The 12,388-nt window shown below is 46.5% G+C and overlaps 2 protein-coding genes across 3 annotated transcripts; both read left to right on the top strand.

The window, feature by feature from the left end:
• The first annotated feature begins 1,207 nt into the window (after positions 1-1,207).
• On the top strand, positions 1,208-2,765 carry IER3IP1 (immediate early response 3 interacting protein 1). The gene is made up of 3 exons (XM_052670109.1): positions 1,208-1,340; positions 2,093-2,194; positions 2,563-2,765. Exons 1-3 carry the CDS (start codon positions 1,250-1,252, stop codon positions 2,616-2,618), a joined length of 249 nt encoding a protein of 82 aa, XP_052526069.1. The 5' UTR covers positions 1,208-1,249; the 3' UTR covers positions 2,619-2,765.
• A 2,344-nt stretch (positions 2,766-5,109) lies between these two features.
• On the top strand, positions 5,110-12,385 carry HDHD2 (haloacid dehalogenase like hydrolase domain containing 2). 2 transcript variants are annotated; one of them, XM_052670098.1, is made up of 8 exons: positions 5,117-5,212; positions 5,633-5,735; positions 6,304-6,405; positions 7,392-7,600; positions 8,809-8,893; positions 10,191-10,407; positions 10,532-10,595; positions 11,058-12,385. In XM_052670098.1, exons 3-8 carry the CDS (start codon positions 6,305-6,307, stop codon positions 11,159-11,161), a joined length of 780 nt encoding a protein of 259 aa, XP_052526058.1. In that variant the 5' UTR covers positions 5,117-5,212; positions 5,633-5,735; position 6,304; the 3' UTR covers positions 11,162-12,385. The 2 variants fall into 2 exon arrangements, with proteins under 2 accessions (XP_052526059.1, XP_052526058.1); XM_052670099.1 differs by lacking the exon at positions 5,633-5,735 and having other exon boundaries at positions 5,110-5,212.
• Positions 12,386-12,388: the final 3 nt, after the last annotated feature.

Raw genomic sequence — 12,388 nt, 5'->3', positions numbered from 1 at the left:
TTCTTTTAAAAAAACTTTTTTTTTTTTCTTTTTTTTTTTCCCCAGCACTGTAATTCTAAACATTAGTCTAAACATTGAGGTCAGCAGCTAGAGATAGACAGGATGCTGTAGAAGGTAGCCCAGGAAATTCCACTTGATGCTAGTGGCTACCAGACATGCCTGTCAGTGACCTCTAGTATCTGTCACTGTATGTTGGAAGAAACATCACAGAGACCCCATCGTGGGCTGGCTGCCCCCCAGCTCAGCCTGCCCAGAGCCCATCCACAGCCTCAGGTACCTCCTGGAATGGGGCACCCACAGCACTGGGCAGCAGTGCTGGGGATTCACCATCCTCTGCCCTCCTTAGTTTAAAGCCATTCCCCTTGTCCTATCAATATCTGCTCATGTAAACTCAGTCTCTCACCTGTCAGTTAAGCTCCCTTGAAGTACCGATGGCTGCAGTGAGGTCTTCCTGGAACGTTCTCTGCGCTGAACAAGCCCAACTCCCTCAGCCTTCCTTAACAGCAGAGGTTTCCAGCTCTCTGAGCACCTCTGCGGATGCTCTGGACCTGCCCAAGCAGCTTCCACATTTTTGTACTGGGAGCCCCAGGCCTGAACACAGTTCTAATGCATTGCTAATGATTATTTAGAGCATAAAACTATATCACAGAGTCACAAAATCATACAGTCAAGTTGGATGGGACCCACAGGGATCACTGAGTCCATCCCTGGATCCCAAACAGCACTGTCCAAATCCAAAATCCATTACCGAGAGCTGCGTCCTGACTGTGAGTCCTATAACGGCGATGATGCCAATTGCTGTGCCCTAAACAAGTCACACTTCTATTGCTGCCCAAGGAAGGAGCTCATGGTACGTTTGATTGTTGAGAGATTAGAACTGGAGTCACACAATGCCCCATCAGCCGCAACGAGCGATGTGAGCAACAAAGCAAGTGCCCACACATGGAGAGCAGCGCATTACAGGGAATTTAAAGAAGATAAAAAAGTCATTTTCCCCCAATTCCTGCCTGCACTCGGCTCTCACCCCTCCTAACTCCCCCTGCTCTGCCCCCGACTCCGCCCACTCTCAAAGGCCACGCCCATTCCACCATAGGCCACGCCCATTCTGCAGCGAACAATCAACTCCACCATGCTCCGCCCACTCCATCATGCCCCGCCCATTGCCTACAGGCCACGCCCATTCCGCCACTAAACCCCGCCCACTCCCGCAGGCCCCGCCCTCCCCGCCACGTCCGTGCCCCGCCTCACTATGGCGTTCACGCTGTACGCGCTGCTGCAGGCCGGGCTGTTGGTGGTCAATGCCATCGCCGTGCTGCACGAGGAGCGCTTCCTTCGCCACGGTGAGAACCCCCTGCCCCCACCGCCTCCCGGCCCCCCGGCCATGCCCGGAGGTGGCTGCCGGGCCCCGGGCCATTCTGCTCGCGTCCCGCTTCGAAATTGGGGGGAGGGGGAGAGACGCGATGCTTTGGGATTTGCGTTCGCCCTGCGGTTGGATTTTGTGCTCAGCATCCCTCCTGCCGGCTCTGCGCCTGCCTTTTTCCACTCTCTTTAGGCCTTTTCCTATTTACTCCCGCCATGCCCTCTCTGTGTCGGGATGCTGACATGGGGTGAACGCTGTTTTCTTCCTTAACAAAAGAAACCCAAAGCGCAGAGCAGGGAGAATCCACAGAGCAGAATTGCAGACTGCCACCATTTTTTTTAACAGGGCTCCCTGTTTCCTGCTTTTGCCCTCATTTCTCCAACCAGGCCAAAGCAGGACGAGAAAATCCCCAGCACTGTCTCCAGAGCTCCTGGTCCTTCCATCTGGAGCGTCCCGCCGTGCATGCCACAGCTTTGTTTGCCTTCAGATGGGCTCTGTGGGGAGGGGAGGTTGGCCGTTTGGAAAAGGGCCTTCCCCACATCTTCTGGGGCTCAGGGAGCGCTGAGCACAGCTCTCAGATGCAGAGTTTGCGTTTGTTGGGCTCCACAATGTGTGTGTGTGTGTCCCTTCCAGCTCACGGCACTGATATTGCTGATATGTTGCATCTGTTGGACGGTTCTGGGGTGGTGGTTGTTCTTTGCTTTTTAACGTGGCTGTTCTTACGGTGCACAGTTGGCTGGGGAAGCGATCAAGGGATTGGAGGATTCGGAGAGGAACCGGGAATCAAAGCACAGCTGACGAACCTCATTCGATCCATACGGACCGTGATGAGAGGTGAGATGACGGCGGTCGTTTGGTACAAGCAGCCACTGCCTGTGAAGCTTTGTTGCTGTACTTTAAGGAAATAGTGGCAGCATTTGCCCCTTCCTTTCTACAAAGCTGCTGTTTCTGTTTGTCATCCTGTAGCAAATATTGTCTTGCTCACCACGAAACTTCTTCTGAATCGTGCTAAAGGCAGGCAGAGAGAAAGTGGAGAAACACCAGGCCACGGTCCTGGCTCCTTCCACTGATCCCGACTCTGCATAGGGAAATGTCTTCAACAGTCATAGATTTTGTTCCCTGAAGGGTGACACTGTGAAACTGCATCAGTTTGTGATGCACAGAAGGAAACAGATTCAAACTTCCTCTTGTTTTCTCTACAGTGCCACTGATAGCTGTGAACTCCGTGACAATTGTGCTCCTCCTCTTGTTCGGTTGAAGATTCCTGTTGGCAAAATCTTTTGGACATCCAAAGAAGCGAATTGCTAGCCTCATTGCTCTGAGTTTTCCGGGGATACAGCACGGTTTAACTGTCAGTTTGCCGTTCAACTTAAAATAATAAAAGACACTGTTTGTATTTATCCTATTTCCTAATGTTGACTTTCAGTTTCATTAAACAAGGTAATGGGATCCGCGCAGCAACGCTGCAAATCTGTTGGATTGTGACGAGGTCTGCTGGTGTCAGTGACATATCGTGGTGGCTGTAGGTAGAAGCAGGTTTGAAGTGTCTTGTTACTCAGGGATGAACTTCCTTTGGTTAGCATTGAGAGTTCAGAAACAAACTGCTTCCCAGTTAAAAATCACAGTGGTTTTTATTTCAGTTATTGCCATAGTTCTGTTTTAAGGGAATACGAGTTAGGCTCCAAACGTGTTATAAATTATTGAAGTACCACAGGAGGTGAAATGAAGATAGGCAGATTTGTGATTTAGCACAAATTAGTAACAAATTTTTCCTGGTCTGACCAAAGCTAGGATTTTTCTCTTCTCAGATCAATGATGTTCAATGTGAAACAGGTTGAAAATAGGAGCAATTGCTATGCAAAATCTAAAAAAGCTGTACCTAAATTAAGGCAACTCTGTGTTTATTTAGCAGGTCCTGTTCACGTTTAGCATTTGTTACTGTTCTGTCAAGCACTGTTATTTTTTCTGTGTGTTAAGCCTTTGGGCTGAGCAGTGTGTTGGGAATGGGGAGCTGCTCTGTTTGGAGGTTCTCGGGTAATGTGGGAGCAATACCTTTCCAAATGCAGTTCTTTGCTAAAAACAGCGAATTTGCAGGCTGCTGCTTCTCTCTGTCTTCCTTTCACTTAACTGCTTACTGAAAGTGAGAATCCTGCAGTTCTTTCACAGATAAATTAGTGATGACCACAGTAAGGAGGTGGCCTCAGTTAACGCTGCATTCGGCCTGGTGTTAGGTAGCAGTCATGAATTTACGATGACTCCAATAACTTCTTAGAAAAGTTAGACTTTGTGTCTTTTCATCTTTGATCAAGTGTCTGAAGTTGATTTAGCTTATTATTAAAGTAGGGAAGGCGAAAGGAAGCCAGCAGGTTCATTGTTTTAAAGCAGTTCAGTTTGTCATCTCTTCTTCTGGCGTCTTGGCAACTGTAGCATTCACTGTTGTTGTATACAAGGATAATCTGTACTATGTGTAAATGAATTTAATGATCTCCAATTGCAGTGTTTTTTAGAGTAGAGTATATCCAGGAGAAGAGTCTATGTTGTTTCCTTTTTTTTTTTTTTTTTTTTTTAGCGAAAATTTACAAATAAATTTTGAATTTCTAAGTTAAGCACTCTCTTTCCTAAGTCTTTGTATCCATGCGCAGTGGGAGTATCTCTAAGCTCCTGGTAGCAGAGCTACTGTTCTCAGAACACGTGGCTTTTTTCATACCCTCAGCACGTGCTCAGAGCAGAGAGCTGCTATGAAGTCGGATTGTGGCCTTGGAGAGAACCCAACACAATGTCCAGAGGCACAAATTGGTCACGCTGGGTTCTGGAATAGGTAAGCCTGTTGGAAAAGATTCCTTACGGCAACCTCTGTGGAAGAGGTAAGTTATGGTCTAGATCACTTGGTTTTGTGTATCTGTCTTCCTTCAGGTTGGCTATTAGGAAAACTGCATTCTGAGGAGCAGTGGTGTGCTGGTAGCACTCCTCACTGGTGGAGGCGCCATCTCTGGTGGTGGCAAAGAACCATGGAGATGTGGCAGCTGGGGACACACCAGGGGACAGCAGGGATGCACGCTATGGGGTTCGACTTGGGGATCTTGGAGATCTTTTTCAACCCGAACGATTTTGTGTTTCAGTGATTCATGGGAACTGGATGGTGCATATGGGGAAAGCTTCAAAAACAGGTAACAGTTTGCAAAGAATCTGCCTGCCTTGTTGTACTCCAGCGTGGGGAAGAAGGCAGGCCAAGCAGTGCTCGGGAAGCAGCAGTGGTGGATGCTCCCATTGGTTTGCAGCACTGCTGGCACGTCATTGTCTCTGTACGGTCCTAAAGTGGTTCTTAAAGTGCTAAAGACTACGAGCTGCAGCTCTGAAAGTAAGGTAAAGAAAGGACCTCGCCCTGCTTCCACCTGCCCTCTCAGGAGGCTGAGGTCTCATTGCACGGTTTACAGACGTGGCTCATTGTTCTGAAATAGATGAGACGAGCGCAGCAAGAAGGAACGGCAGCTCTGCGCGGCGGCGACGCTGAGATAAAACGGGGACTCGAACTGCGCGCATCCCAAATTCGCGTTTCCCTCACGCTGCATCGTTCGGGCTTTCGATCCGCATCCTCTGCCCCTCGGATCTCGTGCGGTGCTGCGCCAAACGGCGAATAAACACAACGAACTTGCAGGCCGGCGCTCGCACCCCGCGTCACCGCAACCCCCGCGTCCTCACACGTGACGGTGCAGCGCCCCGCACGGGTCCTCACGGCGTCATCGGGCTGCCCGTCGCACTGCCTGCGCGAACGTAGCGCCGTCCTCGCTTGTACCGGCGCTCTGCAGGGCAGTCCGGCGTTGTGAGGACCCCGCGAGGACCCCTGAGCGGCAGGTGGGTGCGGCGGGGGGAGGGGTCGGGGTCGGGGTCCGGCCGTTCGCGGTGCGATTTGAGTCCCGCTGCTGCGGCTGTTAGTGGGGTCCGTTTCAACCCAAACCGCTGTGTTAAGCCTTTTCAGATGGGATATTAAATATACTCAGTCACAGTTCTGTTGTGTTCAGTCTATTCAGTCACACTGTTCTAGCAAGCCCGTGCAGTCATGTAGTCTGTCTGAAGCAGCTCAGCAGAAGATGGAAGCCGTTGGGTCGGTGGTCGTTACCGCCTGGCAGGCAGAAGGAAAGCTGCTATGTTGGACGTTTGCTCAGCAGGGCTGCAGATTGCAGAGCAATCTGCAGGGCTCACAGCACAGCTGTCACGTATTTTCCGACGACAGCTTTTTAGACTTGGACGTAACCTGACTGCTTTCTTCCCCAGCTTTGGAGTGCCAAAGCTTCTGTGTCACGCCGAATCTCTCCAACCTATTTCTGTAATGCGGAAAAGCTGCTGGACTGCCTCTTCTGCAAGAAAGAGTCACCAGGTGCCAGGAACCTCCAGGCTGGTAGCCTGCAGAATCCCCACACAACTGGCACACAACTGTTCTGTCCCTTCTGCAGATCCAACTGCGAGGAACAAAATGAACGACATCCGCTTTTTGAGAGTGCTCTGAGCTTTATCGTCGGAGCTTAGCAGGGCTGTATTCGTTTTCCCTTGAACGGCACCTCTGGTGTGGCTGGGACTGGCTGCAATGTGCTCTGTGAGGCCTTGAACCAGCAATCGCAGACCTAATGATCCCCTTCCCAACTGCCGTCATTGCGTAGAGAGTTTTTGACGCAGAAAAAGAAAGGCAGTTAACAAACAAATAGCACCTGATTTCCATATATAGAGTCTTTGGGAAAATACCACCCCATCAATTATGCATTTTTTTTTAAACGCTGCCTTTTATTTCTCTGTCTGAAGGGGCCCATTTCACAGTACGAGTAATGTTCTGAATAATCCCGGGCTTGGCACCAATGAGGCGCTTAACTGAGCTCCTTATTTTTATTACCCATTGTCTGCTAACCAGTTTTCTGTCATTTCATTTCTCTGCCTTCTCCCTGGGGATGAAGGATGGCAGCTCGGCGCGCGCTGAAAGCTGTCCTGGTGGATCTCAGTGGCACGCTGCACGTCGAAGACTCGGCCGTGCCGGGTGCGCAGGAAGCTCTTAAAAGGCAAGTTGCCTCTTTCTGTTCTGTCTGATAGGTCGTGCCAGGACTGCTTGCACAAAGATGCTTCTTGAAATGGTCTGAAGGTCTTGCCTTCTCCTTCTCGGAAAATGGTGTCTAAAGAAATGATGGCATAGTGAATCAATTTCACGTGGCTTAGATGAGGGCAGAGCAGGCTGTGCAACCCCAGGAATCTTTCTGTTGTTGTTCTGACACCATTTCTGTGGAGATTTCATCTTGCAAAGGCTGAAGAAAAACAACAGGAAGTGGTGAATGGGCAGTAGGAAGAGTAAGTCAGGAAGAATGGGTAGGGTTGAATTAAGCATGGAAAGTTTTTACTGGAGTTTTATCGACTGCTTTAAGCTTTTGCAAAGCTGGACCATCGTTTGGTTGGAAATCTCACAGAGGGACTAGGACACTGCAGTTCTTTCCACAAATAATTGTGTGTCAGTCATTATTTTTTGAAGATGTAGAATGGTAAGGAACTAAACATGACCAAAGTGTTGGATATCCATTCGCTCAGTGCATCTTGTTAATCCATGCCATTGTCCTCCCTAAAGAGACGACAAAATGAAAGTCCTGCAACTTGATTGGGAAATAAATGCACAGATTCCATTTTTAGGGTTAGCTTTCAGTATTGAGGTTAAAGGTTTTTTTTAAAAGAAAATTAACAGTTTTGTTTGTTTTTTGCTGGTTCACACTTGTGAAAGGTCAGTACATTTTTTTTTCTGTGCAGCAGAATGAATGAGAGAGAAGTGGCAGGTGCAAGCAAGACTTCCAGATTGACCAACTTTATATTGATGTACTCCATACAATCCTGATACCAGCATTTGTTTCTATAGTAACGAACAGAAGATGGCGATGATAGGGGAATAATTAAAGGAGATGCCATTGAAATTGTCTCCTAAAATGGTTTGGCTGTTCAGTAATATGTAAGGCAGTCTGTAAACAAAGTGTTCTGCAGCGTTGAGACTTCGCTTTTCATCCGTCAGGCTGCGTGGCGCTCCGGTTACAATTCGGTTCGTGACCAACACCACCAAAGAGTGCAAGAAGGACCTGCTGGAGAGGCTGACCAAACTGGGCTTTGACATTGCAGAACATGAAATCTTCACGTCTCTGACGGCAGCCAGAAATCTTGTGGAGCAGAAGCAGGTGCGGCCACTCCTCTTGGTGGATGAGAAGGCCCTGCCTGATTTCACAGGTGAGGTGGGCAGAGAGCAGCATGGGAGGAGGTGTTGAACCACTGTGTGTCTTCATGGCTCTCTCCTCTTGACACCCTTCCACAGCTCCAAGTGGCAGTCAGAATCTTCAAATAGGCAGGAATTCAGATAGAACTTTACACATGTTATTAATTCACAGTGTAGAAAGTAATGTTTATCATCGGATTGTTGGAGATTTATTGTACCTACCAATATCCAGGGGCCCCCAGCACAAGAAGGATGCAGAGCTGTTCCAACAGGTCCAGAGGAGGGCATGAGGATTCTCAGAGGGCTGGAGCACCTCTCCTATGAAGATAGGCTGAGGGAGCTGGGCTTGTTCAGCCTAGAGGAGAAGGCTGAATGGAGACCTCATGGAGAACTCTGCAAATGTGAAAGCTGTGAAACCTAGTCATTTGTTCCATCTGACATCACATCCAGAGAAATACAGTCCCAGCAATGTTTTGTGTTCTCAGTAAGGCTTTTTTCTGGGGGGGGGCTTAGAAACAGCTGAAACAGCAGCTGAATTCACTGAAGTTAAATCAGTTTGATCTTAACATATCTGGGATCTTTCCATCAATTTTACAGTAGTTGTTGCTAATTCTCTGTCAAATGACAAAGAATACAGAATACAGTGGCAACAGTTTATGCACTGCTTGATTTGGGTATGAGTTGTTTTGTTTCTTTGTTCTGCAGGTTACACTCAGTGCTGCTCTTGAAACTTTGAAGTACACTGGAGAATGTTTTAAATTCCTGTTAGTGACTGCTATTGAATTATTCTTAGATAATCTCTCAGTAAAGTTGGTCACAGATGGATGAATGTAATCCATTCTTGGTTAATGGACCCAGATGCTTTCGGGTGGTGTCACAAATCCACGTGGCATCTCTCCATGCTGTGCTTTACTGTCTGAGCTCACTGCAGGATGTGTGCAGGAAACAGCTCTGATTGTACTCTCTGGAGACCCAGGAGCTTGAGCTGTCACTGTGAAAGTGCAGAGAATATTCCGTGTATAGATCCACACCTTTTCTACAAAGCTTTTCTTCACTTCTAAAATACATAAAGCCAGTCTACAAGACACATCTGTGACAGAAAATGCTAAATTTTGCTGCAAAGTGATCAATTTCACTTGTTGCATTTGCTGACTGTCTATTGCTAAGTACAAACAAAATTCAGCTCATTCAAAATGATCCCTGTCGTGTTCTGATTTTCCAGGGATTGCCACTGATGACCCCAATGCAGTGGTCATAGGACTGGCTCCTGAACACTTTCACTATGACATGATGAATAAAGCTTTTCGGTAAGTCGGCCACTTCTTGTGGTTGTCTTGTGCTTTTCCTACAGTGGTTCCTTGCTTGTTCCTACAATGCCAGAAAATATTCCCATATCACCACTACGTAGTGAGGATGATGCTAACTTTTATGGGTTTGCACCCTTAACCATTAGCTGTCACTTGAAGAGGCTGGGATGCGAGTCCCTTGCTGCATCTAGCCCTCATTTCCCATTCACAGGGAAGTTGGCAGAGGAACTTCTGCTGGTGTCAGCTTTGTTTGGTTTGAAGGAGTATCAGTGCTTGGCAGCATCCTACTTTTCTTCAGCCTGGTGTCAGGACCACATGCCTCGTCCTGTACTGCTCAGATAATTCAGTCACTGACTGTGAAGAGCCCAGTATGACTGGGCTAGTAGGCAGCTGCTGGGTTGAAGTCTATCATGAGGCTGGCTAAATCCAACCTGGCGTGAGTCCCAAAACAAAATACGTAGCGTAAGTCCCTTCTCTAGGCACCATTTGAAATGACTGATACTAAATTTCTTTTCTCATATACATGGGATTTTGATGCCATTTAAAAGAATCCTCTCAGGCAAGATCCTTCGTGTAAACTGCTGAATGCAAGTGGTTGTAGTGCCACTGTCAGATTAAATCCTTCTGTGTCCTGGAGGCATCCTCCCATTGAACATAGCTGGCTGCTCTCAGATACATGTGCCAACTCTCTTCTGACAGCTTGCTTTGGAATGCATTGATCCAATAGAAATATTTTGTGATAATTAAATGAGGAGCTGACTGACATCAGAGAAGTTATGGTCATTTCTTAATTACTTCTCTTCCATTTCTCCACTCACAGGCAGTCCCATGTCCCACTCAGGTTTTTAACAGTTTAGCCAGCTGGGAGATGCACATGAGAACCCTTTTATGGTACACAGAACTGTTGGGAATCCAGTGACCAGTTGCTTGCAGCTGTTTTCCACTTGGGATTTTTGCCTATGGGAAGAAACCCAAATCCACCTCTGTTTCTGAAGCATACTTAACTGGGGAATCCAGTGGAACACAAATGTGCCTCATATCTTTGTGTCTTTTCAATACGGAAATAGAAAATCAATGCAAAACGATCCATTTCCTACCTGAGATTCACAGGAACACCCATCTCTGCTGAAATTTTACTTAATTCTCTAGCTTGCTATGATTCCATGATTCTAAATGCCATTGGAAGACCTATTTGGGTCCCCATGAAAGTTAGTGGGTGTTTTGTCATCAACTTCAAGGACTCAGAACTTCAGCTGTGAATATCTTTACTTTTTGTATTTTCCTCTTCATCCTTCAGGTTGATTTTGGATGGTGCTCCTCTTATAGCTATACATAAAGCCAGGTATTTCAAGAAAAAAAACGGCTTGGCTCTGGGACCTGGACCTTTTGTAGCTGGACTGGAATATGCCACAGATGTCAAAGCAACAGTGGTGGGAAAGCCAGAGAAAACGTTCTTCCTGGAAGCTTTACGAGGGACTAGCTGTGCCCCAGAGGAGGCCGTCATGATTGGTGATGTACGTGGGGACCCTACCACCTGCCTGCTAGTGCAGTGCTCAGCTCCAGTGTACAGAGGGGCTCCCTAGCCTTGTTGAGAAACTGTGTCCCTGCCCACAACCTAACTGTTCTCTTCCGTCCCAGGACTGCAGGGATGATGTTGGTGGGGCCCAGAATGCAGGCATGCGTGGGATTTTGGTCAGGACTGGTAAGTACGTGATGAATTGGTCATTTCATGAGACAGTGGTGAGTCCTATCATCTTGTCCTGGGTACTGGCAGCTCACGTGCCCGAAACAAAGCTGTGCACTGAGCCTCCGGAACCTAGAGAATTGTTGTTGTAACATTTTGATTGTCAAAATCAGTCGTATCACTGTAACCTCTGTTCATTCAGGACCTTGATGGCATTCCACATAGTAATTTTGCTGGCAGTTATGTATGCCATTTCCTTCAGACAGAAGGAATTACCAGCATTACTCTGATAGATCCGTGGGCTAGGGAAGGTCTTTCTCTTGTAGTGAAAAACTGGGAGATGTTGTTGCAGGACAGCAGATCGGCATTCCTGTTGTCATGTGTGACTGTTGCTGATCACAGAAGACTGCAATTTTTAGAGCAAAAAAAAAAGAAATCCAAAGGAGTAAGTGCACCTTTTTTTTTTACCTTTTCTTCTAGGTAAATATCGACCAGCGGATGAAAACAAAATCAATCCAGCCCCTTACTTAACGTGTGAGAGTTTCCCAGAGGCAGTAGAACATATCCTAGAGCATCTGCTATGAGAAGTTGGATAGTTTGAAGAAACACCTGGTTCACATAATTTACTCTTGCTTCCAAAATTAAGGTCACAGGATCAGTGCATGCTCATCAGAAACCTAGCCATAAGCTCCTTCCCATCAAGGTGTGAAAGGAAGAGTAGTGGTGCATGGCCCCATCGTGGTCACAACACAGCTCTTTTCCTGCACTCATTTCTTGAGGCAGTGATTAGGGACCTCGGATGATCGGCAGGACAGGTAGCACAGGAAGGCTACAGCACAACTGCTTTCCTGAAGGGTGCACGGAACGTGGTACAGAGTTCTGTTTTCAGTTTCCATGAAATAGCTGATGGAAAGCCCACTCTGAAAAGTGTTAAGAATAAACTAAACTGGAAAACTCACTGGAAGCACTCAAGTAAACTGTAAAAGCCTAACAACACCTTAGTCAGTCTGCAGTGATCTCTTTGTTCTAATTTCAAGGCAGAGATAATAGCCTCTAGAAGTGACTTCTATATTAAAATAGTGCCATTGTTAATAATAACTACTGTTAGCATCTTTACTCTTGTTGGACCAGATCCTGGTTTTTGTTTTTCAGATTTTGCATAAAATTAAAAGTGTCAGCAGTGTACAGATGTTTTAATTAGATGCTGTTATTAAAAAGAATGGTACTCAAACAAAAACTGATATTAAATGCCTTAGACTTTGAATTTTTAAAGTAAGTTAGACTTCAGCAGGGTCCTATTAACGCTACAGTTCCAAAATGTCACTACTGTCTTTTGTTTCTTTTTAATGTTATGGGAAAAACCCTTTGTGAGCCGTGGGGACATATTCAAGTTTTTACACAGTTGGTTAGTAGAGCTGTAAAATGAAATTTAATTCTGTTGTGTGCGTTGCTTCTCCTCTGTGTTAAACACACCAATATGAACCAACTCTGTAATGATGGGAAATAGCTTTTCTGGTCCATTTGCAAACTGTAATAATCGAAGTCCTTTACAGTTGTTTTATAGTGCTCCTGAGTCTTAAATTACTAGATTGTAATTATACAGTACTGAAGTATTAAGCTTATTGATAATATAGGTTTGTGTTAATGAGCCATGCTCATTCTTTGTTAACAAAAAATCACTGTGATGAATGAATGAATGGGAAGCTTGCCTTAAATGAAAGATAGTCTGGCTGCAGCCTGGTGGTGGGTTACTTGCAGTTAGGTTAACCTACAGCTGTGAATAAATTCAAACATCCGCTGTTCTGCCAGCA

The sequence above is a fragment of the Tympanuchus pallidicinctus genome, unplaced genomic scaffold, assembly GCF_026119805.1.
Source record: "Tympanuchus pallidicinctus isolate F22 unplaced genomic scaffold, pur_lepc_1.0 scaffold9, whole genome shotgun sequence".
Classification (NCBI taxonomy): Eukaryota; Metazoa; Chordata; class Aves; order Galliformes; family Phasianidae; genus Tympanuchus; species Tympanuchus pallidicinctus.
Note: the sequence above shows the minus strand (reverse complement) of the source record. Positions and strands in the feature narration are given on the sequence as shown.

Coding starts and splice junctions, on each gene's coding strand:
- IER3IP1 (XM_052670109.1), top strand. CDS start 1,250: ATGGCGTTCACGCTGTACGCGCTGCTGCAGGCCGGGCTGTTGGTGGTC. Junction 1,341..2,092: donor GGAGCGCTTCCTTCGCCACG/GTGAGAACCCCC, acceptor TACGGTGCACAG/TTGGCTGGGGAAGCGATCAA. Junction 2,195..2,562: donor CATACGGACCGTGATGAGAG/GTGAGATGACGG, acceptor TTTTCTCTACAG/TGCCACTGATAGCTGTGAAC.
- HDHD2 (XM_052670099.1), top strand. CDS start 6,305: ATGGCAGCTCGGCGCGCGCTGAAAGCTGTCCTGGTGGATCTCAGTGGC. Junction 10,408..10,531: donor AGGCCGTCATGATTGGTGAT/GTACGTGGGGAC, acceptor CTTCCGTCCCAG/GACTGCAGGGATGATGTTGG. Junction 10,596..11,057: donor TGGGATTTTGGTCAGGACTG/GTAAGTACGTGA, acceptor CTTTTCTTCTAG/GTAAATATCGACCAGCGGAT.